This window comes from Calonectris borealis, chromosome 3 (assembly GCF_964195595.1).
Source record: "Calonectris borealis chromosome 3, bCalBor7.hap1.2, whole genome shotgun sequence".
Lineage (NCBI taxonomy): Eukaryota > Metazoa > Chordata > Aves > Procellariiformes > Procellariidae > Calonectris > Calonectris borealis.
In genome coordinates, this window is record NC_134314.1 from 114107206 (window position 1) to 114134663 (window position 27458).

At 55.1% G+C, this 27458-nt stretch overlaps 1 protein-coding gene across 3 annotated transcripts; it reads left to right on the forward strand.

Annotated features, from left to right (window-relative positions):
* Positions 1-26580, forward strand: RRBP1 (ribosome binding protein 1). 3 transcript variants are annotated; one of them, XM_075147379.1, is made up of 24 exons: positions 1-115; positions 6793-7494; positions 11270-11418; positions 11650-11772; positions 12790-12942; positions 13264-13382; positions 14165-14318; positions 15457-15595; positions 15946-16133; positions 16322-16359; positions 17480-17570; positions 18291-18383; positions 18760-18852; positions 18951-19031; positions 19131-19220; positions 19661-19753; positions 21260-21331; positions 21519-21614; positions 22060-22143; positions 23435-23527; positions 24413-24496; positions 24997-25095; positions 25613-25756; positions 26040-26580. In XM_075147379.1, exons 2-24 carry the CDS (start codon positions 6813-6815, stop codon positions 26076-26078), a joined length of 2997 nt encoding a protein of 998 aa, XP_075003480.1. In that variant the 5' UTR covers positions 1-115; positions 6793-6812; the 3' UTR covers positions 26079-26580. The 3 variants fall into 3 exon arrangements, with proteins under 3 accessions (XP_075003480.1, XP_075003481.1, XP_075003482.1); XM_075147380.1 differs by lacking the exon at positions 23435-23527 and having other exon boundaries at positions 8-115; XM_075147381.1 differs by lacking the exon at positions 25613-25756 and having other exon boundaries at positions 14-115; positions 26040-26202.
* Positions 26581-27458: the final 878 nt, after the last annotated feature.

Here is a 27458-nt window from a genome sequence, read left to right on the forward strand (position 1 = left end):
GAGCGGCGGGGCGGGCCGGGGCGGGGCGGGACGGCCGAGCCCGGCGAGACAGCGGCGGAAAGTGCCACGACTCCACACGGCCGCGGCGGCGAGGAGGGACCGCGACCCGGCACGGGTGGGTAGGCGGCGGTGGTCACCCTCCCTCTCCCCTTCCCCTTCCACTTCCACTTCCATGCGGGGGCGTCGCGCCGTGGGACCCCCCCCACCGCCTGCCCCCCGCTGCGCGGGGGACCCCCCCCCCCGGCGCTCCCCCCCCTCCCGGCTGTCAGCAGGCGTGGAGTGGAGTAGGGTGGGGACCCCCACACGCGTCCCCGCCGCCTCGCCCCGCCGCTCCCACGCGCGGAAGAGTGTCCCGCGTGGAACCGGGGAAGGGGGCAGGGGGGATGGGATCTCGGGTTTGGGGTCTGGCCACGTTTGCGGGGGGGTCGGGCGGATGAATGGCCCGCGGCGCGGCGAGGGCGGTGCGGAATGGCGGCGTGTGCGGCCGGCCGGGGAGGGGAGGGAGGCAGGGAGGGAGGGGAGAGGCCCCGCGCCGCCCCCGGCCCCCCCGGCCCCGGCCCCCGCCCGCCACCCCCCCGGGCATCGCCGCCCGCCCCGCGGCGCTGCAACCTATTCCCCTGCCCGAGCGCCGGCCTGATGAAATTTATTAATCTGATTAAGCGCGGTTACAAAAGGTCACAGCCCTCAGGCGGTTTTGCCTTATTTATTTTTTTTTCCTTAATTAAGCCCCCCAAAAAATCCCTCCCAGCACCAGGACACCTCCGGCAGCGCGGGGTCTGGCGATGCCCGAAACGTTTGGAGAGAGGCGGTGACCCCACAAGCAGAGACACCCCCCCCCCACCCTGGGGTCTTTCCAAACTGGATGTCGCCAGCTTTCCCGCGGGTGTCCCGGCGGGACGCCCCGCTCCTCGCCCCGCTGGGGAAGCGGTCCAGCGGGGAGAGCGTGCGCCTGCACACGTGGCCGGGCGCGACGGAGGAACCTCCCCGCCTGAAATGTCAGCTTTCCTCTTCGCAGAAGCGATGGCAGTGGCCTCCCCTCGCCCGCATCGCCGGGAAATGGCTGGAAGGAGTTGGGCGAGGCGGGTGCTACCTGGAATGTGAACCCCAAGCAGAAGCTGATGAGGGCCAGCGGTGAAACGCCGCTTCGGACCGGGGAGGGGAGAGAAAATTTGTAATAGCCGCCGCAGAGATTAGTCAAGATGCAGCTGTGTTACGGTGCTATTACGCCCTTCTCATGTATATATATGTTTTTTCTGCCTTTTTTTTTTTTTTTTACTCCAAGGTTTAGGAAGGGAGCTGGCACCACTGCCAAGGACCGCGGCTGCTGCTGCCGCCGCACTGCAAGAGCTAATGGAGCGCTAAGACACGTTCAATTAAGTCGAGCTATAACTGTTGACGATTGGTGCGGTTGTTCTGGAGTTGCTGCGTAGAGTAACACATGCCGCCGGGAGGCTGGAAATGCACAGTCATTTACGCAGAAAATGTATTTAAACAGAGGCTGCCGGGGACGCGGGCAGGACCCGCTCGCTGCGCACGGGCTTTTCTCATTTGTTTTTAATTTTTGTCTCTCTCTATCGCAACAGGGCGGAGAGAGAAACTCCAGGAGAAGTATCTGGTGATTGTCTTTTATCTGCTAGCAGTGCTGCCGCCTTCTCCCGCTGCCGGGCTGCCCTGCCATCAGCAGGATCAGGCCTCCCAGTTCCCTCGCCCTCTCGCTCCCTTGTGCTGGAGGAATACTGTCCACGGCCATGCCTCTGCCCTTGTGCCACCTTTTGGCGAGGGAAGCTGCAGACCAGGGGCAGGGAAGGAGATGAGACCTTATTTCTTTGAACCAAAGGCCAGACAGTGCCCTCCTGAAACAGCAGCCGGTCCCTTAGGTGCTGCCTGCTTCTTGCCCTGATGGCCCAGGAGATAATTTTGCGCTTTGGAGGAAGCCGAAATCTCAGCCTGGAAACTTGTGTGTTGGGTCAGTGAGCTTTGACCGACTTGTGTGTGCGAGTTTAGGGAAGGGAGAGCTTTTTATTTGTTTTTTTTTTTTAACCTGCTGGGAGGTGCTGTAGAGGAAAGGGAGCTGCAGGTGCTTCCCAGGCAGGCGTTGCTCTGGGCTACATGGAGCTCGGCTGCACCAACCCAGTTCTCTCTTTCTCTGCCCTCCAACGCCCCATCACCTCTTCTTCTACATTGCTCTGAGATGCGACCTTGACACCATGGCAAAGTGCAAGCCTTGAATTGCAGGGGGAGCGATTGCAAAGAGCATCTTTTCCCACCTGCGGACCAGGGGGAGGTAACAGATGTATTTTCCGTTGGCTGTGTAAAGAAATAAGGTTTCTGTAACTCTCGCACAAACTGTCTCTTCCTTTGCTCCTGCCCACCTGATGCTTGACCTGGCTGGTTTAAACCAGGGTTGGTGAGGGCTGAGTTGCAAAGATACCGAATTCCCGTGGATTTTGTGGAAGCAGTTGCACAGGGGAGGAAAGGATGACTCTTAGCTGTCTCTGGCAAATGCGACCGCAAGACACTGAGGGCGGCCCCGGTGCCGTCGCGCTGCTTGTCTGTGGGTTGGTTAGTCCTGGAAATTGTTCGGTGCTGAAAACGCAGCAAGGCTGAGTGCTTCACTGGTTTTGCTCCCTTACGGTGAGTTGGACTTTTGCTCAGGGCAAACAGAGGTGACTGCATGTGCAGGGTGGCGAGGGAGGTCAGGTCTCCTGGGCTGTTATCTGGGATGTTGGGAAGTTTGATGGATAACGAGAAAAAGCCACAGGAACGGAAGAGTCGGAGCACAGTATTTCAGCTGGCTCCTTTACATGAGAAGGCCAAGTGAAATATCAGTTGTCTGTCTTGTTCCTGTTCTGGTGGTGGTGGAAAGCTTTATCTGAACAAGATATTTTGGGGAAGGAGTTTGCATATGGAGATGTTGATGATTTCCACTGTTTTGCCTGGGTGATGAGTAGAGGATGGTCCTGCTCAAGAAACTTCACGCAGACTAATGCGCTCAGTGCCAGACATGAACTTGATTTTTTCGAACGTGGACTCCAATAGCTGGTGGTGTCCCTGCACCCCTTAGGCACACAACCCTCTCCCGAAGCAGCCTGGGCATCAGATTGAAAAACACCATCGTAAGGAGAAAATCCCCTGCCCCAATCCTTTGGCTTGCCTCTGAAGACCAGGAGAAGGTACAGAGGGGGGGATGCTGAAGTCTTCAAGCCTCTTCAAAGCCTGGCTGTCAAGCCGAACCTATACATGCGAAACTATCCTCTAGGCATCCGCGAGCAGACAAGCAGCGGTACCTTCAGTGCCCTATTTTTCTGTGTCCTGGCTAAGGGGCTAAGGCTTTGCGCAGGTGGGAAGCGTGGAGGGCTTTCCTGCTGAAGGGCAAGGCATGCACACTCCTGCCACTGCGCTCACGAGGGGGACAGCATCTTGCTCTGCAAATCCAGGAGCAAACTTTCAGCCCTCTGAAGGGAGAAGGCGGCGAGGCCAGGAAATGCCAAAGCAGAGCTTCGCTTCTGATGCTAACGCTGCGGCGCATTGCTTCTTGCATTTATGCATCAGGAAGTTCCCAGAGGAAGACTTTTCCTTAGCCCCCAAATGCCAAAGCCAGACTGGTTTGATTTAAGCGCGCGTGGTAGCGTACAGCCTGCCGCCGTCTTTGCGCTGTCGGAGCGATAGGCTCTTCCCTGAATGAGTTGTTGGGCTGGTCCATGCCAAGTCTCGACCACAGGAGGAACTCTACTGGTAGAACTTGCTCCTTGGAGTCAGTGTTGGGTCTGCCAGGATCGGCCTCGCGCCGTGGGCTGCGGGGCACGGGCGTTGAGACAGGACCAAAGTTTTCCTTTGCTGTGATAGCACTGCTGGGAGTAATTGCTGCCTGGTTGGTATCTCTCACTCTTCATTTCGGATTTTCTCCTGACATGCCTGTCCTTGGGAACAGCGCGGGGTTTCTCTGGTCCAGCAGTGGGAGCTTGCGAATGGTCCGTGTGAGCATCTCGGCTGCTTTCACGACCTCCGGCTGCTGCAACGGCTCTTCCAGCAGGTCCACACCTCGTCTAGGTTAGTGCTCTGGGCTGCTTTTTTCTTGTGTTTTGTTTTGGAGGAGGTTGTTGTGGGTTTTTTTTTGTTGAGCTAGGAAGGACTTTAATGCTAATCTGCATCGTTATCTCACCCTGGCTGTAAAGCCTGAGAGGAGGCAAGGTACAGGCAGCTTTTACTGCAGCGGGGCTGGGTGAGGCTGCCTGCGGGGGAGAGGGAGCGTGGGGCCCAAGCACCCTGCCTGTAAGGGCTTCAGGGGGGACAGCAGTGAGGGGTGAGATACAGGGCCGGCACAGGGCTCCGGCACCGCGGTGCCGCATCCGGCACCGCCACGTCACCCACCTCACCACCCTGGTCTCTGCGTAATAACGCTGTCCTCTCTCATCCATCCTCCGCGTGCTGGATGCTTCTATAGCGGAGGTTTGGGTTTTTTCCTCTGTTCCCATCTTCTGTGGGCTCCATCCAGCTGCTTTTGGAGGTGACACAGTAGCAGCTGGTGCAGTTGGAGTGCATTTGCGAGCGCTCGGCGATGCCCTTGCCCTAAGCTGGAGTGGCAAATTTTTATCTAAATATGAAGCTCCGGCAGTATGAGGTCAGGAAGGGTTTATTTTTACCAGTGTGTCAGGGTTGCTGGGCAAGGAATGCAGGTCGCCTTGTTCTGCCCTAAAACAGCTCCTGGGTGCTTCAGTGTAGCCCTAAAACCAGCACAAGGTCGTGCGTATGTGTTCTTCAGCCCTACTTTTTATTTACTGCCAGGGAGAGGAAATCCAACCCTTTTCACCCTGCAGATTAGGAATAATCTCTCTGTCCTGGTGGAGACCATCCCAAAGTGATGCTACCTAGTCAGAAGGGAGTGACTTTGCACCAGATGTGCTGGCTGAGGCCATTTAAATCCGAAACGGCTGGAGCAGACGTGAAATAGCGATGCCTGTAGTATCAGCTGGGATCTCGAGCGGTGCCCCAGGGTGGAAAGTTGTCCCTGCCAGGGGAGGCTGGTTCCAGCTGGCGTTGGCAGCCCTCCTGCCTGCCAGCTCTCTCCTGCTTCGCCTGGGATGCTTGGAGAGGCGGCAGGGAGAGCTGGGCTGCTGGTTAAAACATCCTTCCCCGGGCAGGTGGGTATCTCCGGTCAGAGACGGCTGCTTTGCAGCTCCTTCCAGCTCTGCACCCCCTGCTCGGGTGTTGGAGGAGAGTTTTTCATTGCACTGTCACCCCCTCGTTGCACGAGCGGCTTTGAGCTGCAGATTCGGCTGTGAGTTCATTGCTCCGGCTGTTAGAAAGGAAGAGGCTCCAAGGTCTCTCCCTGCGAGCACCAAGGTTTTGAAAAGATGCTGATCTCCTTAGTTTTATTCTTATTTTTGCCTCCTCCCCTTCCAGCCCCTCCCTCCCTCCTCAACCCACAACCTCTTAAAGAGGAAATTTGATAATGTTTACAGTTAAGCGTGGGGATGGGAACTTCTGATAGCCGAGGACTTTCTGCATTTTCCTGATTACGTTTTGAGGCACAATGATGAGAAACCGCAACCTGGCACCTCCTGGAAAGTGCCCCTTTGCAGATTAACTGCCTGACTTCAGCATCAGGGGGTTCATGAGCCACCTCGGAGCCACGTGGAGGTGATGCCCCAATGGGAGAAACACGTGAGTGGGACAGCAGAGAAGAGATTGGCTTTGAAACTGGGCACAGGGTTCAATTAGCAATTAAGAAGAGTGGAGATAGCAACATCTTTCTCCATGCGTGGCTGCACCCTGCCTGCCAGATCTCAGACCAGGCAGTATGGTCTCCGTTGCTGCTCCATGTGTTACGGGTGGAGAAACTGAGGCTGGAGAGGAGGGTGGGAAGGACCCTGTGCCCGTTTTGCCCGCCAGCTAATAGCAGAAGTGGAAAGAGACGTGCCGCATCCAGCGCTCCCTCTGCAAGTCTCACTTTTTCCTGTGGGCGTCTGTTGGGGAGATGAGATAATTAATGACCGTGCTTTTTTTTTTTTTTTTTTTTTTTTTAGCTTGAACTTCTGACTTTTACTGGTATTTGCATCTCGAGGAAATGGTTGTGATTTGGTTCTCTGTGTGGCGTCTGTGCACGCAGCATCATTGCTGGGGTGGTTCTGCTCGCTGGGAGCAGCTACCCAGTGGGATGTGGTCACTACGCGTCCTCCCCGCCGGGGTGGGCAGAAGCCAGCAGTGCCCCAGGGTGCAGGTTGCAAGGCCAGGGCTGCTGCAAAGCTGGGGAAAGCTCACCTGTGCATGCTTTCTCCTTCCAGGGCGATGTTTTATTCCAAAGTTGAGGCCTGGATGTGCATCTGGGTGCAATGAAAAGGCCAGGAGCTCCAGGGAGAGTCCAGATCTTGGCCCACCTGCACCAAACAATCTGAAAACAGGCTTTCTTACTGCCACAGGGCTGCAGGTATTGCCTAGGGTCATGCAAAACCATCCCATTGGACATGTAATGGGTAGTTGCTCATGGCTGTCTCTGATTGCATCCCTGGTTTTGTCTTCCTCCTCTTTGGTTCTTCTGGAGATTGCTGCAGCCAGTGAAATCAGTTGCTGCAGTATGGCTGGACCACTGTGCATAGGCAACGTAGTGGAAGAGCACAAACTGGGGGGTGTGTGGGCAGGTCGCCCTCACCAGTTGTGTGAACCTTGAGCGTTTGTCTTTTCAGTGCATGGTGCCATTTGGAGACAGAGATGTCCATATGAAACTCACTACTCAGGGAGGCCATTACATCTCTTTTTTTCTCTCCCCACTAACTGTTGATCTGTGTCTTGCAGGCACAGAAGAATAAGGCAGGATGGATGTGTATGACCCTCAGACGCTGGGTGTTATGGTCTTTGGAGGTTTTATGGTGATATCAGCCATCGGGATCTTCCTGGTGTCCACCTTCTCCATGAAGGAGACATCTTACGAGGAAGCCTTGGCCAAGCAACGCAAAGAGCTTGAGAAGACCCAACAGCAGAAAATAGAGAAAAAGAAGAAAGAGAAACCTGTTGAGAAAAAAGGAAAGGCAAAGAAAAAGGAAGAGAAACCTAATGGAAAGATCCCGGAGCAGCAGCTGACTCAGGAAGTGATGGACTCTCCCAAGGATGTGATTCTTGAGCCTGCTGTGGTGCCTGAGCCTGTAACTGTTGAGTCTCCAATCACAGCGGTGTCAATGGCCCCCCAGGAAAAGGAGAAACCTGCTCCGTCACCTAAGGAGAAGAGGAAGAGGGAGAAGAAGGTGGCAAAGGTAGAGCCTGCTCCTAGCCCGGTGTTGGCTTCGCCTCCTGTCAGTGTCCCCAAAAGTTCTTCCGTCTTGGAGGTGACCCCTAAGGAGGTGCCTGTTGTGGCCGTGCAGCCAGTTGGCACGCAGCAAAGTGCTCCGGTCATCAGCTCTGTCGCCATCAAGAAAACCGATGCTCTTCCGACCCATGAGGAGCAGAAGCATGATGGACCTGTCAAGAAGAAGGCTGCATCCAAGAAGAAGAGCGAGCCAGGTAAGGCCAAATTCTTCTGCATATATCCCCATCAAGTAAGCCAGCAGGGCATCTTGGTGCTGTTAAAACAGGGCTATCCCATTCTGAGATCTCTTCATTCTTCTTCAGTGTTGGAAACACGGCAGCTGTAGAAAGGCTGTCTCTGGTGAGATGGACCATGTGCGCCAAGGGGAAGGTGGGTTGAAAAAGCCTGTACTGGACTGTAGTTCTCTCTGGGGGGAAGTAGAGTTGAAGTCAAGAGTTTATTGACTTGTTTTCACTCTGTAGTGTGTTGCCTCCTGGCATTGGGTACCCCTGCTTGGTGCTTAGCTCCTTGGTCCAGCACACAGGTGTTGGAGAGTTACAGGTTCCTCTCAGATTTGCTGTTGTGTTGGGGGTCTCTGAGCAGATCTGCACACTGGGAATGAATGGGAGGTGCATGTACCTGTCCTGGGAGAGGGCGCAGCTGCCAAGGTGCTGGACATCTGGGTGGGAAGCCAAGACGAGGTGTTTTCCCCTTCCACCCTGATTTAAAAGCACACAGGAGCTCTACCACTCTTCTTCTACAGGGAGGAGGGTCACTGCTAGGGTAACCTCCTTCTTCAGCGGACGTGAAAAACACCTGTTGGAGGAGAGAGGATTGAAGGGATTTTATACTGCAGGGGATTGATCATAGGATAGTTAGAGGGATGTGACTTTGGATATGTCACAGGGAAGGGAAAACTTGCCCGTCATCATTCCTGCCTCACTTGATTGACTCGGAGATGGAAGAGGTTGAAGGAAGTGGTCCTGAACTCTCCAGGGTGTAAATAGGTGTAGGGAGGGAAGAAACAGCTCTACAGCTGGATTCTTGCCTCTCACTGCACCAATGTGAACAGTTTGGGGTTTATTTTTGGTTAAGTGATAATTACAGGCACTAAAAATGTGAGTGCCTTCAGACCTGTAGAAGTGTTCCCATATGGACACGTGGGAGAAATCTCTCAGGTGTTCTCAAAGATGTGATGTGGTGTGCATAGGTTTCATTTCTTTCTTTACTTCCAAAAAAACCAACCAAACAAAAAGACACCCCTGCTTGCTAGCCTTCTCCAGCATATCCCAACCTAGGCTGCTGTGTAACCTGGCAGTTTCCACACCCATGTTTTGGAAGAGGACCTGCTTCTCAGCAGGACATTTTGTGGCCGCTGGTCTTCAAGGTTGGGTTAAAACCCTTGTATCTGCTCCTCTGAGGAAAGGATTTTACTAAAGGCCATCTCCACATAGTGATGAGATTTGAAACAGTTTGAGCAGCCGCAGCGATGGTGTTAGGGAAACTGGAGATGGCTGGTTTGGCATGTGCATGCAGGGATGCACTTCTCTAACACTGAAGAACACGGTCCTCAATTGAAGCTGTAAAGCTGAGGGAATGTGGATGGGAGATGAACTTTTAGCACTTGTTCAGTTGGGAGTTTTTTTGGCTGCTCTGAACATCCACTCCTTTGGGTATGAACTGCCGATCCTGCATGTCTTAAAAGCCAAGAGTGATGTCTTAGCTGCTCCTGTGGGATTTTTCAAAGGAAAGCTCTCGGCAGTATTTGCGCCATAAAGCTGGCTGCAGTTTGACCAAGGTATTGTGGGCAGCCTTTCGGCAGCTGTGGTCTCTCCTCCTCAAAGGCAGGAGCAACAAATTATCCCAAGATAAAAATGGGTGTTCGAAGTGTTCAAAGACACATGCTCGGGACTGAAACAGATGGCAAACCTGACAAGAGCGGCTTGGGGTGTTTTTCTCTTGTGTGGTTCGTTTTTAGCCTCGTGCATCACACAAAAACTTGCTTGCAAGTGGTTAGTGTGTGCTCGGATCCCAGGTCATTATCTGTGATAGCAGGAGGCACGCTCTCCCATGAAACACACGTGGGTACCCAGTCTGGGCTGCAGCCTCCCTGGTGTGGGGCTCCACGCAAGGGCCGTCCGTGTCTCCCGTGTCCCCTTGGGTTAGAGAAGCCGCTCTTCAGACCCCTTGTCCCTGCTGTGCTTTCCCGTGGCAGCTTTGCCCCACGGCTGGTTCTTGTTTCACCGCTTCCTTCGGCGAGGCGCGAGGTTTCCGACTCTGCAAATGGGCTCAGCGACAGCGTAGGCTTCCTTTTGCCGAGGCTTGGCAGGCTGCCCCGGCTCCGTTTGCCAGCTGCAAGGTGGGGTTTGCGTCGTGCCCGCCTTGTGCAAGGCTCACTTGCGCAATGCCTCCAGGAGATGGGCAAAATTTCGCTTGGTGGGTCCCTCCGCCCAGCGGGACCAGGCCAGGGGATGTGATGTGTTGTCCTGCATCTGCACTGTTGCCAGCGTGAGTAAAGTGTGAGCCAAGCTCTTGGGCCCCGGTTGCACAAGACCGTAGAGCTGCCCCGGCTGCGCTGCTGGGAAGTGGCTGCTGCTGGTGAGACAGACTCTGCTGCTGCCAGGGCTTACCGCTGCCATCCCAAATGGATTTACCAGAAGCCCAGGAGCAAACGGTGCGTTCTGGAGCTGCTAGGCGTTCCCGGGCTTTGCTGCTCTGTTGCTGTGGTGGGTTGACTGTGGCTGGCTGCCAGATGCCCACCCAGCCGCTCTCTCACTCCCCCTCCTCAACAGGATGGGGGAGAAAATAAGATGGGGAAGCTCATGGGTTGGGATAGAGACAGGGCGATCACTTAGCAATTACTATCACAGGCAAAACGGACTCGACTTGGGGAAAACTAATTTAATTTATTCCCAATTAAAATAGTTGAGAAACAGAGACAAAATGAAAACAACACCTTTCCCCCTGCCCTTTTTCCAGGCTTAGCTTAACTCCTTCCCTCCCAACTCCTCTACTTCCCCTCCCTGAACGGCACAGGGGGATGGGGGCTGTGGTCAGTCCATAACAGCTCCTCTCTGCCGCTCCTTCCTCCTCACACCTTTACCCTGCTCCAGCGTGGGGCCTTCCATGGGCTGCAGTCCTTCAGGATGAACCTGCTCCAGCGCGGGCTCCTCTCCAGGGGCTGCAGGGGAATCTCTGCTCCGACGCTTGCAGCACCTCCTCCTCCTTCTCTGACCTTGCTGCTTTGGGGGTCTGAGCTCTGCGTTCAAGAGACCCTGGTGTTAACGGCTTTAGAAGCTCTGGAGCTACTGGCGTCCAAACTGCATTTTCTTCTTGGATTTTTTAGGAAAATAAGCCCACTGGGCCATAGACAATGCGCAGGAGCTCCTAAACCACTGCCTGCCACCCTATATCCATCGTGACCATGTGCACTGTGGTCCTACAACAGCATCATGGTTCCTGATGCTACTTGGCTTTCCCGGGTTAGCAGAGGGGTAGGGGAAAGATTGGAGTCATGTCATTCCCTGAGCAAAGAGCTGGAACAAACCTGCCTGGTGAAAGGCAGGAGATGACCTTGCTGCGCTCTACATCACTGGCACCGCTACATGGGGTGACGTCCCCCAGCAAGGTTGTACTGTGGTGTGGTCCGGCTTCTGATGCCCAACACGACTCTGCTCCCTGGCATCGGCAAAGCATGCCCAGCTCCTGCTGGGAATCACTCAGTTTGATGGAGGATGGCGGCAGGGTGGTGGGACCAGTAGTAGAGCCAGGCAGAGGTGACAGCTGGCTCAAGAAGCACATGTGTGTGGTGAGTGTCATCTCCAGCACTTCTCATATTGCTTTCAGTTAGAGAGGTGTCAAACTTGACTGTGGAAATCTGGGTGGATGCTGGTTTGAAATGGCAATTGTGGGGTTGAAGCCAACTGAGATGATGCTACTCAGCTCTGCCGTTGGCTCAAGCGGTCCCAATTCCTCCTCTCTCCTCCCTAGCACCCACGGACTCAGACGGGCCCCTCTACCTTCCCTACAAGACGCTCGTGTCCACCGTCAGCAGCATGGTGTTCAGCGAGGGGGAGGCCCAGCAGCTCATCGAGATCCTGACGGAGAAAGCGGGCATCGTCCAGGACACTTGGCACACGGTAGGGCTGCCAGCGCCAGCGTGGCCACCCGCCACCAGGGCTCTGCCGAGCCTCGGGAGGTGCGGAGGGGAGGGAAGGTGGCATGTTTTCAGGCAAGCTGGCCCCGAGGGTCAGTCCCGCAGAATGGAGCTGAATTTTCCCCTGGAGCAGAGGGCAGGATATGGCGCGTGTGGGGTGATGGGGATGGGTCCGGAGGTGGTGGTCCCCACTGATGTGCTGCTCCGCTGGCAGGCCACACAGAAGGGTGACCCGGTCGCTGTCCTGAAACGCCAGCTGGAAGAGAAGGAGAAGCAGCTCACCGCCGAGCAGGAGGATGCGGCTGCTGCCAGAAACAAGCTGCGGGAGCTGAGCAAGGTAAGAACCGCGCGGCCCTCCCGGCATCCTCGGCGTGGGCTCTGCTCGTCGTGGTCACGCTGGTGTGCCTCCCGCGCCCTGCATCTCATCCCCCTTGGAGGTGAAGCCCAGGGGTTCTCTGGGTCCTTCACCCGTTTGCTGTTTTCTCCCCAAAAAGGGGAGAAGATCCCCGCCTGACCTCCTCTCCCGGGCCTGATCCAGCCCAGGGAGGCACCAGCCCAAGAGCCGCAGGGTAGCGCCTGTTGGCAGCCGCAGGAGACGCAGGGGAAAGCCCTTCCCGTAAGAGATTGCAGCTTTCTGCTGCTTTAGGGAGGAAAATAGATCCCTTCTCGTCTCTGCCTGGATTCCCTGAGCTGAGAAGGAGCTGATCTGTCCCTTTTTAAGGAGCCTGATCCTATTTACACAATCTATCCCCAACTCAGCCCCTCATCTCCACCTCCTTTTGGGTGTTGAAGTCGGAACAGACCTCCGCCACGCTGGACTTGGCACCTCCTGCCTTGCGGCCGGCAGGACCTGGCAGCGGCGGGTCCATCTGCCTGCAGGCAGGAGAGGAGAGGGCAAAGCCATCCCATGCGCTCCGGCGCTGTGCTAAACCCCTGCCCGTGCAAACTGCGCAGGGCAGCGGCACGGCGTTGCCCAGACGGCCAACAGAGCATCCCTGCCTCGGCAGGGGGTGGAGGGTGTTTATTTTATTTTATTTTTTTAAATTTTCCTGCTTTGCCCCAAACTTTATGTGATGTTATTGATCCTAGGCGGGGAAAAATAAAATTCCAGGCTGTCTTACTCCTTTCTCTTAGCTGGTCCAATGTGGAACAACAGTGGCATCCAGTGGCCACAGAGCCCAAAACAAAATGCAGGAGGAAATGTAAGTGCTAAATGGCGCAGCTGGGCACGGGGGCAGCTCCAAAAGGGCTGGACTTTTAAGTCTTCTGAGCTAGGAGGCCACCGGTTTCTCATCCCCTTAAAGTGGGGAAACTCGTACGCTGAGGACTAACTGGGTGACTTCTTTCCTGGAAGGAACTGGCGGCCGAGCGGGCCAAGGCAGCGGCCGTGGAGGGCAAGCTGAAGGAGCAGCTGCTTGCTCGCGAGCGGGAGATTGCGGCGGTGCAGGCACGCATGCAGGCCAGCTATCAGGACCACGTCAGCGAAACGCAGCAGCTCCAGGGCAAGGTGAGCCCCACGCTGTGCTCTGCAGCTTCCTCCTCTGGCTGCCAGGTGGCTTTTGGTGGCAGATGTGTGGTCTTTTGGAGAAGACTGAGACTGAGGGGACCAGAGCCTCGGGGAGGAGTGAGACTCCACGATGCTCCTGGACCATGGAGCTCGAGAGAGAAGAGGCCTGTGGGAGCATCCTCATGGGATGTCACATCCCTGGGGGCTGTCAGCATCAGTAGACACCCCCCTGTGTTGCCAGTCCCTCTTGCTCATCGCGTGGGCTTCACAGGGAGAGCAAAGGGGCCGGTGGCAGCATTAACCCCTGTTGGGCTCCTCTAGATCCGGACCCTGCAGGAGCAGCTGGAGAACGGCCCCAACACGCAGCTGGCTCGCCTGCAGCAGGAGAACTCTATCCTGAGGGATGCCCTCAACCAGGCCACCAGCCAGATGGAGAGCAAGTAAGTCCGGGGCGGGGGGCAGAGCCCTCTGGCAAACCCTGGGGTTGGCTGTCCGTCGGGCTTGGCCACCCCCCTTCTTGAAGGTGCTTCTACAGACCCCCCAACTAGCTGGAGGTAGAGGAGGGAGTGAGGAAGAGCTTGCCAAATGGCTTTTGTAGGGGGCTGGCAGGGGAAGCAAAGATGTTCTTCCCAAGTGGAAGGGCAGAGGAAACCCTCTCTGCTTTGGGGTCTCTGACGCTAGAGCCAACAGGCAGCAGAGCGGGGGAGAGGGGACCAGAAGGCGCCATGGCACTTCCCCCCTTAGGGGAGTTCGTACTCTCAAACTTCAGAAGAAATGCAGCTGGCTCTTTGACGGGAGTGATGCTGCAGAGAACTGAGACCTGCCCAGTGCATGCAGAACAAAGCTAGGTAGAAGAATTTCAGACTCCTTTTTATAGAAAGTCTGAAATGGCTGTTGATTAACAGCGGTCAAATAATTACAGAGCGGGCTCCAGCTGCTTAGAGTGCTTCCTCTTGTGTCTGGGAACACAGATCCGCGCGTCCTCTACTTCATGAGAAAGGAATGTCTCCTCTGATTGAAACGCGGCTTTTCAAAAGTGATTTGTCAACTCTTCCCACCCCCTCCCTGAAGGACCAGGCGTGTCCTAGAAACAGGCAAATGCAACCATTGAGATGTTTCAAGTCCTGTATCAGGCTCACAGGAGGATGTGTTCCCCCTTAGGTAACATCAGAGATGCTTGACTGGCCTGCAGGCTAAAATATCCCTGCTTCTGTTGGTGCAGGCAAAACGCTGAGCTGGCCAAGCTACGGCAAGAATGCAACAAGCTGATGAAAGAGCTGTCTGAGAAATCAGAGGTGCTGCAGCAAGAGGAGCAGCAGAAGAAGAGCTGGGAGATCAAAGCGGTGGCCTCGGAGAAGCAGATCGAGCAGCTGCAGGTCAGGCAGGCAGACAGGGCGAGGGATGTGATGTGTCCCTCCTGCACGTGCTGTGGTCTCCAAATTGCTCTGGCCTCTTTACGAAGGGGCGGTGGTGGTGGAGACCTTTATCTGTACATGCCAAAATGGTTTTGTAGAGGTGCTCCTAGAGCAAGGCGCCTTTGATATCCTTGCTCTTAATTTTTTGGGTGCCCTTTTGATGGGCTGTTTTTGGCCCCGCTGCTTTTTCAGGTGAGGAGCAAGGGAGTTGATGTGGGCATGCAGCTGGCGTGAAGGCAGAAGCTGCCTTCTTGGCTCAGAACACCAGCTTCTAGGCATGTTTTCAGGAGAAATTCAGGGCTGTCAGCTTGCTGCACACCTTAAGACTAATTAAATAAATCATACTAGCTGGAAGACTTTAAAGCCAGCAATGTGTTTAAGGTGCTAGGGAGAATGTGCTCCACAGTAACACCTGGAGCTCTGAGCTGCGGGTACGGGGTCAAATCCTCAAAAAACAGAGAAGTCCTGCTTTCTTGGTGGTTCTGGAAGCATCACTCAGACAGAGATGGGGCTGCTGGTTGACCTCTGCTGTCCTCTCCATGCAAAGCAACGTTTCTCCATCTGCAAGGGTGCAACTCGTACCCGTAGAGCTGCTGGTTTGCAGCACGCTCCTCGTCCTCCTCCTCTGCCTTCCCCCTTGAAGCGCCTGCCTTGACCAGGCCTCTTCCTCGCTGCTTTCTAAGATGGAAAAAAAAAGTCTTCCCTGGCCCAAACCGCACAGAAAATTCCTCCGTGTGTGAAAACACGTGGCTGGGTGTCTCCGTCCTGCTAAGCACCGTGGCAGTGGGCTGGGCTGTGCGTTAGGACCAGGGCTTTAAGAGGTTTTTCAGAGCTTAGCTCTCCGGAGGGGAGGATGGCCGTGGTCTTGGCGCAGAACCGAGACGTTCGGGTGTTGTCTGCTTCCCACTTGAGGGCTGGCAAATATTAAAACACGAGCGCAAGGCAAGATGCTTCATGCACAGGGGGAGTGCGGGGGAAGGATGACTTAAACCCCCCAAAGCACAGCTTAAAAATAACATTATGTGACACACGGAGCTTTGCTTCAAATTGGCTGGGGTGCCTGGCACGCCATGGAAAGCCTTCTCTTCCTGCCGTGCAGGCTTCCCAAAGGGAGGTGGAGGCGACGCTGCAGAAGAGGCTGGACGAAGTAAGCGACGAGCTCCGCAAAACCCAGACCAGCTACAAAAACTTGTTAGCAGAAGCAGAAAAGGCCAAAGGACAGCAGCAGAGCATTGCTGGTGAGGACCTTGGATCGGTGCAGGGAGAGCTGCGGGGCAGACTTGGAGCTTTCAGGGCTGGGCGCTTGGTGGGGCTGGTCAGGGCAGGACAAGTAGAGCCAGGGATGAGTTAGACTGCCTGGTGTCGGTGTGAGCAAGACACGGGACTGGTCCATGGTCCTATCCTGGGATGCCACTCCAATGCCTCTCCTGTGCTGTCCTGCGTCCCTGCCTGCCCTTTCTGTGCCTCCTGAAAGCATCCACGGCCGAAGTTTCTTTGGCCAAGAGTCCTGCTTGGGCAGGGCAGGGTGGGGAGTCTCCAAATTTGTTTGCACCTACCTTACCGTGTTTCTCACCCCTTCCTCCAACAGAACTGCAGGCCAAGCTGCTAGGCTCCGAAGCGGAGGTTAAAAGCAAGTTGCTGGAGCTGGACAACGTGAAGGGGAAACTGCAGGATGCCAGCTCAGAGAATACGAAGCTCCTGGAGAGGATCAAATCCATCGAAGCTCTGCTGGAGGCAGGCCAGATGAGGGAGGCAGAAAAAGACAGAGACTTGCAGGTCACATGCTCGTTTAATTGGGGTGGGAGGAGGAGAGGGGGTTACACCGCTCAAGCAGGTGTTTTTGCACTGTGTTAACACAGTACCTCTGTCATCTTTGCTCTGAGATCCCCTCTGGGAAGCCGGAGAAAGGACTGACCTCCATCACGTGCCTAGGACAGGTAACGAAAGTGCTTTCTCTCTTCCAGGCAGCCAATGAAGCAGAAATGAAGCAGCTACGGTCAAGGTGGGTCTAGGTGCACATGGAGACTGCTACAGCACCTCCAGCTTGCTGTCCGTGTGTCCCAGTTAGGCAGGCTTGGGAAGAAAAGGTCAATCCTGGCCAACACAGCTGTTTAAAATATTAATTGGCTCCAGTGCTGGCCCGAAATAACAGCCAGTCCATTCTGAAGTGAGACTGTAATTGCTGGCAGGCACATGAAGGCTGACTGGTCCTGCAGAGTAGGAGGTTCTGGTGGTGGTGGTGCTAGGGGTGGTATGCCTGTGATCCAAGCCCCTGCTCAAAGCTGGGCCGACCAGAGGAGGCTTTTTGAGGCTGTTTCCAGTTATGTCCAAGGATGGAGATTGACCACCTCTCTGGGTTCCCGTTCCAGTGTTTGACAACCTCTTCCCCACAGCGCAGAAAGGTTTCCTGGCACTTGAGTGGAGTTTCCCTTGTCATGACTCCTGCCTGTTGGCCCTTGTCCATGTGCTGGGCACCTCCGAGAAGGCTCAGGCTCTGCACGGGGGGAGGATTTCTCAGATGCCCCCCCTGCTAGCGAGCATCCAGCAGTCCTCTAAAGGAGGGCAGCTGTTCAGTTGTCCTGGGAACCCAAGAGACTTGGGTGGTTCTTGTCAAGGACCTGAACCTTCCTTGGTCTGCTCAAGCCAAGGCTCCCTTCAGGGCAGATGATGGATCTGAGGGTGTGGAGAGAAGCTGCAGGCTCTCGGGTGTCTAGTCGGCAGCACTGATTTATGGTTACTCAAGACAGTAGGATGATGCTTTCAAAATGCAGAGCTGTGGGCTATCTCAGCTTAACGAGCCGTGGACAGGAGTGTGTCGGGAGCAGTCCCAGTGGTGTAAGCCAGAATTTCTGGCCTTTGGATCAGGTTACTTCTTCCTCTTGTCCTGGGTGTACAGCCAGCCAGCTACTCGCTTGCTTGTTATTGCTGATAAGCCAGTAGAAAACTAGATCGCACTCCAGCATTGCCACGGCCGTGGTTTTTAGTCCCAGTTTCTCCTCCTACCTCTGTGTGTGGATCCCGGAGCAGACCGGGATAGGAAGGGCTGTGGTCCCCTTCTCAACAGCTCGCTACCCAGGAGGGAGGTGGATGCTGGGACTCACTCCTGCATCCTGCCCTTCCAGGCTCCAGGAGAAGACGGACCAGCTCTCGTCCTTGGAAAGGGAAGCCACAGAGCTGCGAGAGGCGGTGGAGCAACAGAAGACGAAAAACAACGTACGTGAGTGAACCAGGCTTAGCTTTTGCTGCTCACAATTTTTTCCTCCAAAACCCAGATCTCGGGTTTGAATGACAACCCATCGTAGCTGGCTACAGATGCCTCTGTGGTGCGGCCAGAGGCTCTTCCAGCCCCACAGAGCACTGGAGGCATTGCCTTGTCTGCTGGAGAGCAGGAATCCCCTGCTCACAGCTGCGCAGCTCGAGCTGGTGGGCTGCAGCAGGCGGTGGGCTGTCTGGGTGGAGGTGTGTGTCCCCTGTTCTCTTGGGAGGTTTAGGACCTGGTAAGCCAGGGAGATGCTACCCTGGCAGGGTCAAGGCAATCCCTGAGCAGGGTCCCTCACACCTCATTGCTCCTCTGCTTCTTATCCCTCTACTACAAGGTGCGTGGAGGCAACCTTGCAGCCTCCCACTTGGCCTGCGTCCTCTCCAGGCAGCTCTAGGCCTCCTGAGGGCTGCTTCTGGAGCTCCTGCCTCCATCCAGCTCTGCTCTGCTCCCTCAAGGCCACCGCCTGAGCGATGCGGTGCATTGGGCCACTGAAAGAATGGAGGGGGAGGGGGCACACGTGGGCAGTGGGATGGAAGACCCTTGACAAACGCAACAGGCTGCTATCTGTTTTCCTGAGCGGAGGCTTTGAAATCCTCCGCAGTGCCAACAAGCAGCTTGGTGGCCTTCGGCGTGATGTGTGGCTTATTGCCCTCTGTGTGTGGTCTCGGCAGGACCTTCGCGAGAAGAACTGGAAAGCAATGGAAGCGTTGACCACAGTGGAGAAGGCGTGCGAGGAAAAACTACTTGCTGCTACAAAAGCAAAGGTAATCCCAGCATTTCTGTCCAGCGGTGATACTGGTGGTGTAAGGGAAACATTCAGCCTCCCCAAGCCGCCAGAGATGCTTGCCCTGGGTTGCGTGCCTCCTCTGAGGAGCAGTGCTGGCCCAACCCTCCTGCCAGCTTCTCCAAAGCTTGTCTTGAGAGCCATGTATCCCCGGTACAGGTCATGGTCAGGGAACCAGGAAGATGGGTGAACTGGAAAGGACATTTTCGTGGTTCTCAGTGGCAGCAGTTTTCTCTGTTGGCTGGTTTCCCCGTGCCAGCTCACCCCTGTAGGCACGGAAAAGCAGGACCGGTATCGGCAGCCTGGCCAGCAGGCACCCAAGACCTCCGTTCCATGCCAGTTTGTCCCTCTTACAGGAAGAGCTGGCCCAACAGCTGGACGCACTCCAGACGCGAACCAAGCAGACGCTGCTCTCTGCCCTCCCCGGAGTCGCCGTGTCCTCGCAGCAGGTGGGCACCTCTCAGACCCCCGCGGAGCCTCTGCCGCACGGGAAGGACAGATGTCTAAGCATCCTTTTTCTTCCTTGTCCTCTTTTTTTCAAACTCAGGATTACGACATGTGGCTACAAGAGTTTAAGGAGAAGACCGTGGATGTGCTAAAGCAGCAGACAGTTACAACAGAGGCCCCGGTCAGTGAAGGGGCTGGAAAGTGGAGGGGCGAGGGAGTGCCTGAGGGTCACTCGTTTCTTTTCTTCACTTCTCTCTCCATCCCTTCCCTCTCTTTTCAGGATTCAGCACTTAAATTAAGAGAGGCAGAGGAAGCACAAAGCACTTTACAAGCAGAATGTGAGCAGTACAGAGCTATCCTTGCAGAGACGGTAAGTTGCACTGAGTTTGCGCTGAGTTGGTCTTCCTCTAGAAATACCTCTTGAGAGGTCTTCTGGCAGCCCAGGCTGCCTGTGGGCTCATGGTGGGCATCCCTCAGTATGTTGGGGGGCTGCCGTGTAAAGACTATTTGCCAGTGAGACAGGGGAATAGGAGAAACCTAAATTTCTAGAGCTCTTCTTCAGCCTGATTGTGTTGGAAACCTTCCTGGTGGTGGTGGGCTGTGGCACAGCAAGGGCTCTGATGAGCAGGGTGGTCGAGCCAGCTTAGGAACCGGGAGCCCCTAGCCCCACCTGGGGCACCTAATTCTGTCACCTGTTCTTTGGCCCAAATTCTTGGAGAGGCGTTGGGTATGCCAGGGCTTCCAGCCCTAACACTGCTCGGCTTGGGAGGGCTGGAGGAGGTTTGGGCTCAGCTGAGGCTTTGCCAACAGGAAGGGATGCTGCGAGACCTGCAGAAGAGCGTGGAGGAGGAGGAGCAGGTGTGGAAAGCAAAGCTCACGGTGTCTGAAGAGGAACTCCAAAAGGTGCATGTTTGGGGCACACCTGGGTTTGTTGCTTGTGGAGCTGGACTTACAGGAGCAGAGGGGCTGTGGGCTGTAAATCGGATAGTGACCCCAACTGTTCCTGCCACCCTTGAAGTCTGAGGCACAGGGACTTTCTCTTCTCCCCAAATCCACCCCTGTCACCAAACCAGCAGAGAAGGAGGAGCTAAGCTTCTCTTCCTTCTGGATCCCACCTCCCCACCTCATGTGTGCCTAAACCCTGCCAGTGGAGCTGGAGGAATGGTTGCAGCTCCCCAGTTCAGGCATGGTAGTTGGGAAACCACATCACCACTTCAGTAATCCAGCTCCCATGCTTGGACATCGGGCTGAGCCCTCCTGGTGGGCGCTGGCTTGACGGGAGGAGAGCACGTGCAGGGCTCTTGGACTCCCATTTTCAGAAGAACTTGGCTTGCTCTCAAAACTCAGGTTGACCTTGGCATTCGTTGAGCCTTCAGAAAGGAGCTGAGGTCCAAGCCACGTACTGCACATAGTTCTGGGTCCAGCTGTCCGTCTAGCTCTGGGTACCGCTCTTCCTAGTTAAAAAGCCAGCCGGCAGCTGCCAGAGAGCTGTTGTTGCCCAGGATTTTGGTGGGGAATGTGTTTTGTGAGCTCTCGTGACTTAGCTGGAGTCTAGGAGAACTTGGCTGGCCGTACCTTTTCTGCAAAGCGGACTTAAGTTATCTCCTCCCTCTTGAACGCAGAACTGAGCTGAAGCTACTTTCCGCAGTCTGGCTGCTCCCCGTCCATCATGTGGGGCTTTGAAGTTAACGGGGGCTGCAGGGAGGTGGGGGAGCTCTTGTACAAGGGATCTTTGATTTCTCAGCCCGTTGCCGGCTCCTGCAGCGCCAGCGCTGCCGAGGGCTGGTGTAGGGTTGCACGGGGATGACGTGGCTGCTGGTGGTGTGCTGGCAGCAGGGTGTGCGTGATGGGATGAACGTCTGGTGGCTAGGGCAGGTTCCAGAGCAGTCCTGCCTCTCTGTGGAGAAGAGGTGAATTCCTCCTTTCCAAAAAATTCAGCAACCGTGGAGTCCTCTTCAAAAATCAGTCCAGGTTTAAATGCAAACCCCATGTTTTTTCTGATACCTTGGCTTCTTTTAATAGCAAAGCCCATGACACCTCATTGGAAAGTCTGCCTTGCTGCTTCCAAACCAAAGGCGCTTTCAGTAGGAAACTTGCACTGAGTCTGGTGCCAGTTTTTCGGGTGTTGAAAGCTGACTGCAGCCAGCTGAAGTCCTGCAGGCAAAAGCTGTTACCTTGTTCCACGATTTATGGCCTGGGCTTGTTGGACTTACCCTCCCTGGGAAGAGGAGCTCCTGCCCTGCAGGCTGTGGAGCTCCGCTTTTGTGACAGGTTTCTTCCGCACTTGGGTAGAGGATGAAGTGGGAGAGGTGTGAGTGAAACACTGGCCGGTTTTTGGTTGAACAAAGGACTCTCATTGTCCCACGTGAGATGCCGTTCACTGACCTTCTCTGATCCTTTCTGGCTTAGTCGCAACTCCAGCTGAAATCCCTTGAAGGCGTGGTGGAGAAGTTGAAAGCAGATCTGCAGAGCACAGATCAGGTAAGGTTTTTTGGGTACGGGAGAAGGTCCCCGTGCGGGTGCCAGACAGATGCGTGCTGTGCTTGGGCTGAGTCGGGACCCATCTCCTGACTTGCCCTGGGGAAGGCAGGGTTGGACCATGGGATGTTTGGGATGTGTTGGACCTCAAACAATCACTCCCCTCCTGCTTTCCTCCCTTTTAATCCAGCTAAAGGAATACACCTCTCTTCTGGAAACGCAACTGGAAAATCACTTGGAGACAGCCAGCTCCGAACGCCAAAACTACACAAAAGAAGTTGAAGTCGTAAGTGTGGCGGCCGTTACCTTCTTAAACACTTCCTTTCTTCTAAGCCTGACTCACCACCCATCTGCGTTTCGGGGATTTGGGGAGTGCCCCAGGGATCTGCAGCTTTCCAAAGCAGGAGAAAACAGATGGAGGTGTTTGCTCCGGTCTGGGTTATAGACACCTGAAGTCAGGAGATCCATTGGCAAGGTGATGGGACAGGGAGATCTGTATGGAGATGCTGTCCACTGCTCCTCAGTGGCCTGTGGGATTTCTGTGGCTCAGGTGAGACAGAGCTGTCTCACGGGTGTCTCTCTGAGCAGGCATCAGCAGGCAGGTTGGCAAGTGATGCCATCATGGCCCCTTTGAGGAGATGTTGCATCATAAAAATGCTTCCTTGGGCCACAGGGCTCCAAAGCCACGTGCATAAATAGACTTTTTTTTTCTTTCTGTTCCTCCTCGACAGTTGAGGCAGCTCTTGTCAGAGTCCCAGGAGCAGCTGGAGGCAGCGAAGATGGAAACGCAGAAGCAGAGCAAGGAGCTGGCCCTGGTAAGGGGGGACCCTTGGAGCTGCCCTGCTGGGACCTCACTGCTCTGGGGCCGATTTGCAAAGTCAGCTGTGGGGCCGGCGTCCTCCCTGCAGGTTCAGGGAGGGGAGGAAGGCACAGCCAGCGCACGGGGAAACTCGGTCCTGCCAGGCACCAGACTGGTCTGGCTTTCCGAGGGAATGTTTGAGACCCAGGGGGAGATTTTTACTTGCCTGCCTTTCCTCCCGTGATGGGGGTGGGAAGGAAGGGAGAGCGGCAAGGCTTGCACAAGCTGGTGTGTAGCAGAAAAACCCAGCCGTCCCACCACTGGACACTGGTTACCCCAACACCACCCTGGGGCAGGGTTTGGGTGCCTTAAGCATCCATCCATCCACCTCCGGGTGGGAGGATTGAGGCTGTGCAGCCCGTGTGTAGGGGTCACTCGGGGAGCTGAAGGATGGGGCTAGGTTTCTGCAGCTAAGTTGGGGAGAGGACTGCGATTCAGGGCCAGGAGAGCTAACAGACCTACCAAAACCATGAGGGCTTTTGTTGTTAAATCCATACTTTGCTTGTGAGAGGCTCAGGAGATTGTTTTTAAAATCGTCAGTGGTACCGCTGGCTTGCAGAGCTGCTCAGAGTGGAGCGAGCCGGGGTTTCCCTTGGGTGCCGTGACTCTTCCCGGCCTTGCAGCAGCTACGGTCCAGCTTGCTCTTGAGGGAACGTGGCACGGGGTCGTCATTAGCCTTAGTCTCATTAGATGGGCAGGTGGTTGTAAGTGTGGAACACATTTGTGTTCATCCAGCGTCCTTCCCTTTCTTCTGGCCAAGGCGCGCTGTTAGCTTGCAGCTTGACTGCCAGTGCTGCTGCGATGCAGGATGGAGCTCTGGCAGATGGAGTGGGGGGGGTTTAATTGGGGGGCTGGGCGGTGTCCAAGTAACTGCCTCCTCAGCCATCCCAGCTGTGATTGATGGCAAAATGGGACCTGCCACCCTGCCTCGATAGCTTTATTTAACACCTCAACTATGTTAGTGCAAACCCTCAGCAGTGGCTTTAAACCAAGGTGCTGGGTGATCAAAGGAGAGCAGACGAGGCGCAAGCATGTGCTCTGCACCCCTAGGAGCTGTCGTGCCTCAAGCTGCCCAGGTTAGGTACCACCGTCCTGCGTCTAGCAGAAACCGAGGCGGTTTTCCAAACATTTCAGCTTGTGTGCAAGCAGAAAAGCCGGCAAACTTTGTCTATAGGTGCTTGTGGATCTTGTAACGGCTGCGGTGCAGGGATGTGTAACTGAGCCAGGCTTGCTGGTCCTCCTTCCAGGTCAGGCAGCAGTTGAGTGAGATGAAGAGCCATGTACAGGATGGAGAAGTAGTGGGGTTACAAGCTGACCCGAGCGAGCCTGCACCCCTCGAGGTTAGGGTGGTGAGACCGCTGCCCGTGGAGGCACTGACCCTTAACCATGTCCCTTGTCCTGTCTCACCGTCTCTAACCGCATGGAGAACTGCACGTGGCTTTGCTCGGAGCTGTCGCGGCTGTGTCGTCTCCCGTCCTGTGTGTTGGGGGGAAGCCAGCCCCCCATCCTTTCAACCATGCATCCCATTCCCACTGGGAACATGTTGCCAGCCGGCTTTTGCCAGGCTGTTCCCCTTGGGAGCCCTGCGTCACAGCATCAGGCTGACAGGATTTTGAGGAAGGCAGGCAGGGGATGCTACAAGCCCTCGGGCCAACATCGCTACCCAACGATGCCCCATTGGGTCAGGGCTTGGATCTCCTCGGAGGAAGGGGAAACCCTGACAGAGCTGCACTGGGATGCCTTCCCAGCTGGTGGGGATGAGGACTACAGAGGCTCCATAAACCTTGCTGGAGCCGGGCTGAGGGCATTAGCAGCGGCTGCTCCCGTTCGGGCTAACACCTCTCGCCGGTCGCGGTGCTGCCACGAGCCAGGCTCCGTCTATCTCTTTTAATCCCGTTAAGTGTGGAGCCTTCTCCTGGACGCGGGGACCTGCCGGGCACACCCTCCGCTATGGGGTGCGTCTCGTCCCAAGTTCCAGCTGGTGCTGCCTGAGGAGCAGGCAAAATTTGGCAATGCAAAGCTGAGCCCTGGGCTCGCCTTTAGCATCCTCCCAGCTTTTGTGTGGAGAGGAGGGGATGCCGGTACCTATTGCCCTTTGGTCCCCTGGGGAAAGCTTCGTTTCTTCTGTCTAGCCCAGCTTTCTTGGTGATGTCCCTGCTAGCTCCTCTCTTGGGTCTTTTTTTTTAAATTTTATTTCTGGGTGTTTTCCCCTTTTCTCAACACAGTTGAAAACTCAGCTAGAGCAAAACGAAGCTCTGGTGGAAAAGGAGCAAGTGCTGCGGCAAAAGCTGGCGCTGGAGCTGGAGGAGGTAGGTGTGAACGAGGAGGATACAAGGCTTTGTAAAGCCTTTATGGGTTCTTGGCTGCTAATGAAGCCCAAGAATTAATTTCAAGAATTAATTTGAAAGTTTTTCCCCAGCCCTGTCCGCATCTCAGACATCGCCGCATTCCCTCACACATCTGAAGAACTTCTTGTGGCAGCTGTGCTAAAGCCACATGGCATTGCTGGCCCCTCAAATTGCCTCCCTCTGAGTCCCCCCATTTTTTTGCCAGCTCTTTCCCATGAGGGTTAAGGGCTTTAGCTGGGTTTTATGCTGCTGCTGGTGAGAAAGGCTGTCTTCCCAATGGAAGCTGGATCAACAAGAGCAATGCATTGCGTTTAGCATCCAACTGTCCAACCGCAGCTGTATAACCTAACTCTTCACTAGAGGCAGACCCACCGGGGACCAGGGGCTGTACGGGGCAAGGTGCAGGAGGTGCCCTGCAGCCGTTAGCTCATGCGTTAATTGAGTATGTGTCCCCCTTCCAGGCCCAGAGCTCAGCGTGCAGTTTGCAAGCAGAGCTGGAAAAGCTGAGACTGGCTGAAAATGCAGCAGCTTCAGACACGGAGGAGGCCCAGCATCTCAAGGTGATTTGACTGCCCTGCTCTCTTGTGCTTGGTGTTGAGCCAAGACGGCAAAAGCCGTGTCCGGGTCTGCAGGCATGATTTATCACTCTTGGGGATGGTGGGGCAAGGTAGATGGTTCCCCTGCAGGTAGCTCCCTGCCCCAAGGCTGGCTGTGAGCTCCGATGTGGCTGAAGGACAGCAGGGTGCAGGTCACAGCCCCTTTGTCCAGATAAGGGTGATGCTTTGAGCAAACGCTCTCGCAGGCTGGGCTTTTCACGTATTGGGAAATAGTTCTGCTCGTGTGAGGTTGTCTCAGCCCATGGCATCTCCTGGGTTTGACGGGGAGCCAGAGTGAGCTGCACGTGGTGGGGTGACACTTGGCATCTCCGGCAAAGAGAGAGCTGGGTGCTCCTCCAGCTTATGGCCATTGAGGTGGCTCAGTGCAGACCTGAGGTGACCAGAGGTGTTTTGGAGGGGGGAAGGTCACCAGACGGCAAAGGGAGGCTCAGCCAGATGCCTTCTTTTGACTCCTATGTAGGAAAGACTTGAAAAGGAAAAAAAATTAACAAAGGACCTGGGCCAGGCAGCAACCAAACTACAGGAGCTACTGAAGGTTACCCAGGACCAACTGGCCAAAGAGAGAGAAACGGTGAAGAAGTTGAAAGAACAGCTTCAGGAAACGGTACTTTTGGTGGCCACAGCCACCCCTCCCCTTGACACTTTCGGAGGCCGCGGGGAAGCGTGCATCAGGCGGCAGTTTAAAACGGGAGGCAAGGTGGCACCTGCTGCCAGAAACCATCGGGGTGGCTTTTGGGAAGCCCTGGGACCACACGAGATGGTGGTCACAGTTTTCCCTGCCCAGAAGGGAGGACCTGGCCCATCTGCGAAATGCTTTGATACTTGAGCCACCATGAGAATAAGGTTGAGACCCACTTGAGTAACCCACCTCTGTTTTCCTTCTCCAGGGGGAAGAGGACAGTTCGAAGGAAGGGACTTCAGTTTGACGAGCCTGTGACCTAGACCTTACCGTTCAACTTACCAAAATGCCTTACACATTCCTAAAAATAAAAATATATGCTGAATTTACTGTAGATAAAAGATACAAGCCATTAGTGACCCAAAACCTAGTTTTGAAACTTTAAAAAAAAAAATTACAAAAAACCCAACCAGTAAACACTGCAGGCGTACGTTTGTAATAAAATCTTCATACTGTTTTGTACAACCGTTCATTCCCCAGGGAGCTGCTCCGGCCACGTTGGGGTGGGTGCCGGGGCTTCACCCTCCTGTTGCAGCAGAACCCACGAATGTGTGAAAAGGGAAGACTGTGTTTGTACGTCAACCGGTGCAATTTTTTTTTTCTTTTTTTTTTTTTTTTTTGAGTGAAAGAAGTGTGAAAGTAAGACCCACCATGGAAGGAAGCCTGTCTTTGATGGGTGGCTCTTGGCACGTATTCTTTTGTGTATTTCTGGGTGTTGATGCAATTAAAATGATGACGTAGTGAAAAAAGCTTGTCCTTGCTTTATCTTTTTTATTATTATTTAATGGGGTTTTTTTAAGTTTGCAGGCCAGGCAAGTCTTTGGGGTCATTGAAGAAGGACCCTGCTTTGGCCAGGAGCAGATCCCTTATTTTCCCCGCTCCTTGCTGTGCTGCAAAAGCCATCCCCTCTGGTTTTTTCTCCACTATAAGCAAAGGAGAGAAACTTTCCCTTCCAGCGGCGCGCGTTTTCCGGCTGGCAGAGCGCACCGAGCTCCCCGCGCGGGGCCCGGCAGAGGGAGCGCCACCCGCGCCGCGGGACGCGGTGGCAGGCGGGACGGGGTTTTGCTGCTCCATGACCCATGCTGTGGGGTCATGCCGATCGTGGGGATAGGGCACGGCGGGGTGAGCCACGCCGGTAACACCAGCCCCGCGGGGACCGTCCCTCCTGCTTGCTTAAACCTCAGCGCTCCCCGGTGATTTTGCCCCTGCCGGTGCAGCATGGTGGTGGTCCTCGCTCACTGCCGGGCTCGCTAGCCCTCTGCTCTCCCCTTCTTGTGGCTTTTCTTTTTCTTTTTTTTTTCCTCTTCTCCCCCCCCCCCCTCTTTTTTTTCTCTTTTTTTTTTTCTTTCTCTTTTTTTTTTTTTTTTTTAAGCTGGTTTCTTAGGAAATGGCAGAGGCCACGTGACGGCTCGGTGCCTGTCTCCCCACAATAAAGCTGCTGAGCCTGGCGCTGACATCAGCGGGATTTGAGAGAGCGGGGAAAGAGGCCCTGAAGTGCTCGGTCCCTCCGGGGTGTGCGAAGAGCCAAGGCCGGGCAGGGGGATGAGGGACAGACCTGCCTCCATTTTCTTCCTGGGGAAGGCAGTGTGCACTCAACCTCTGTATTAGACACCAGAGGCTCCACGCA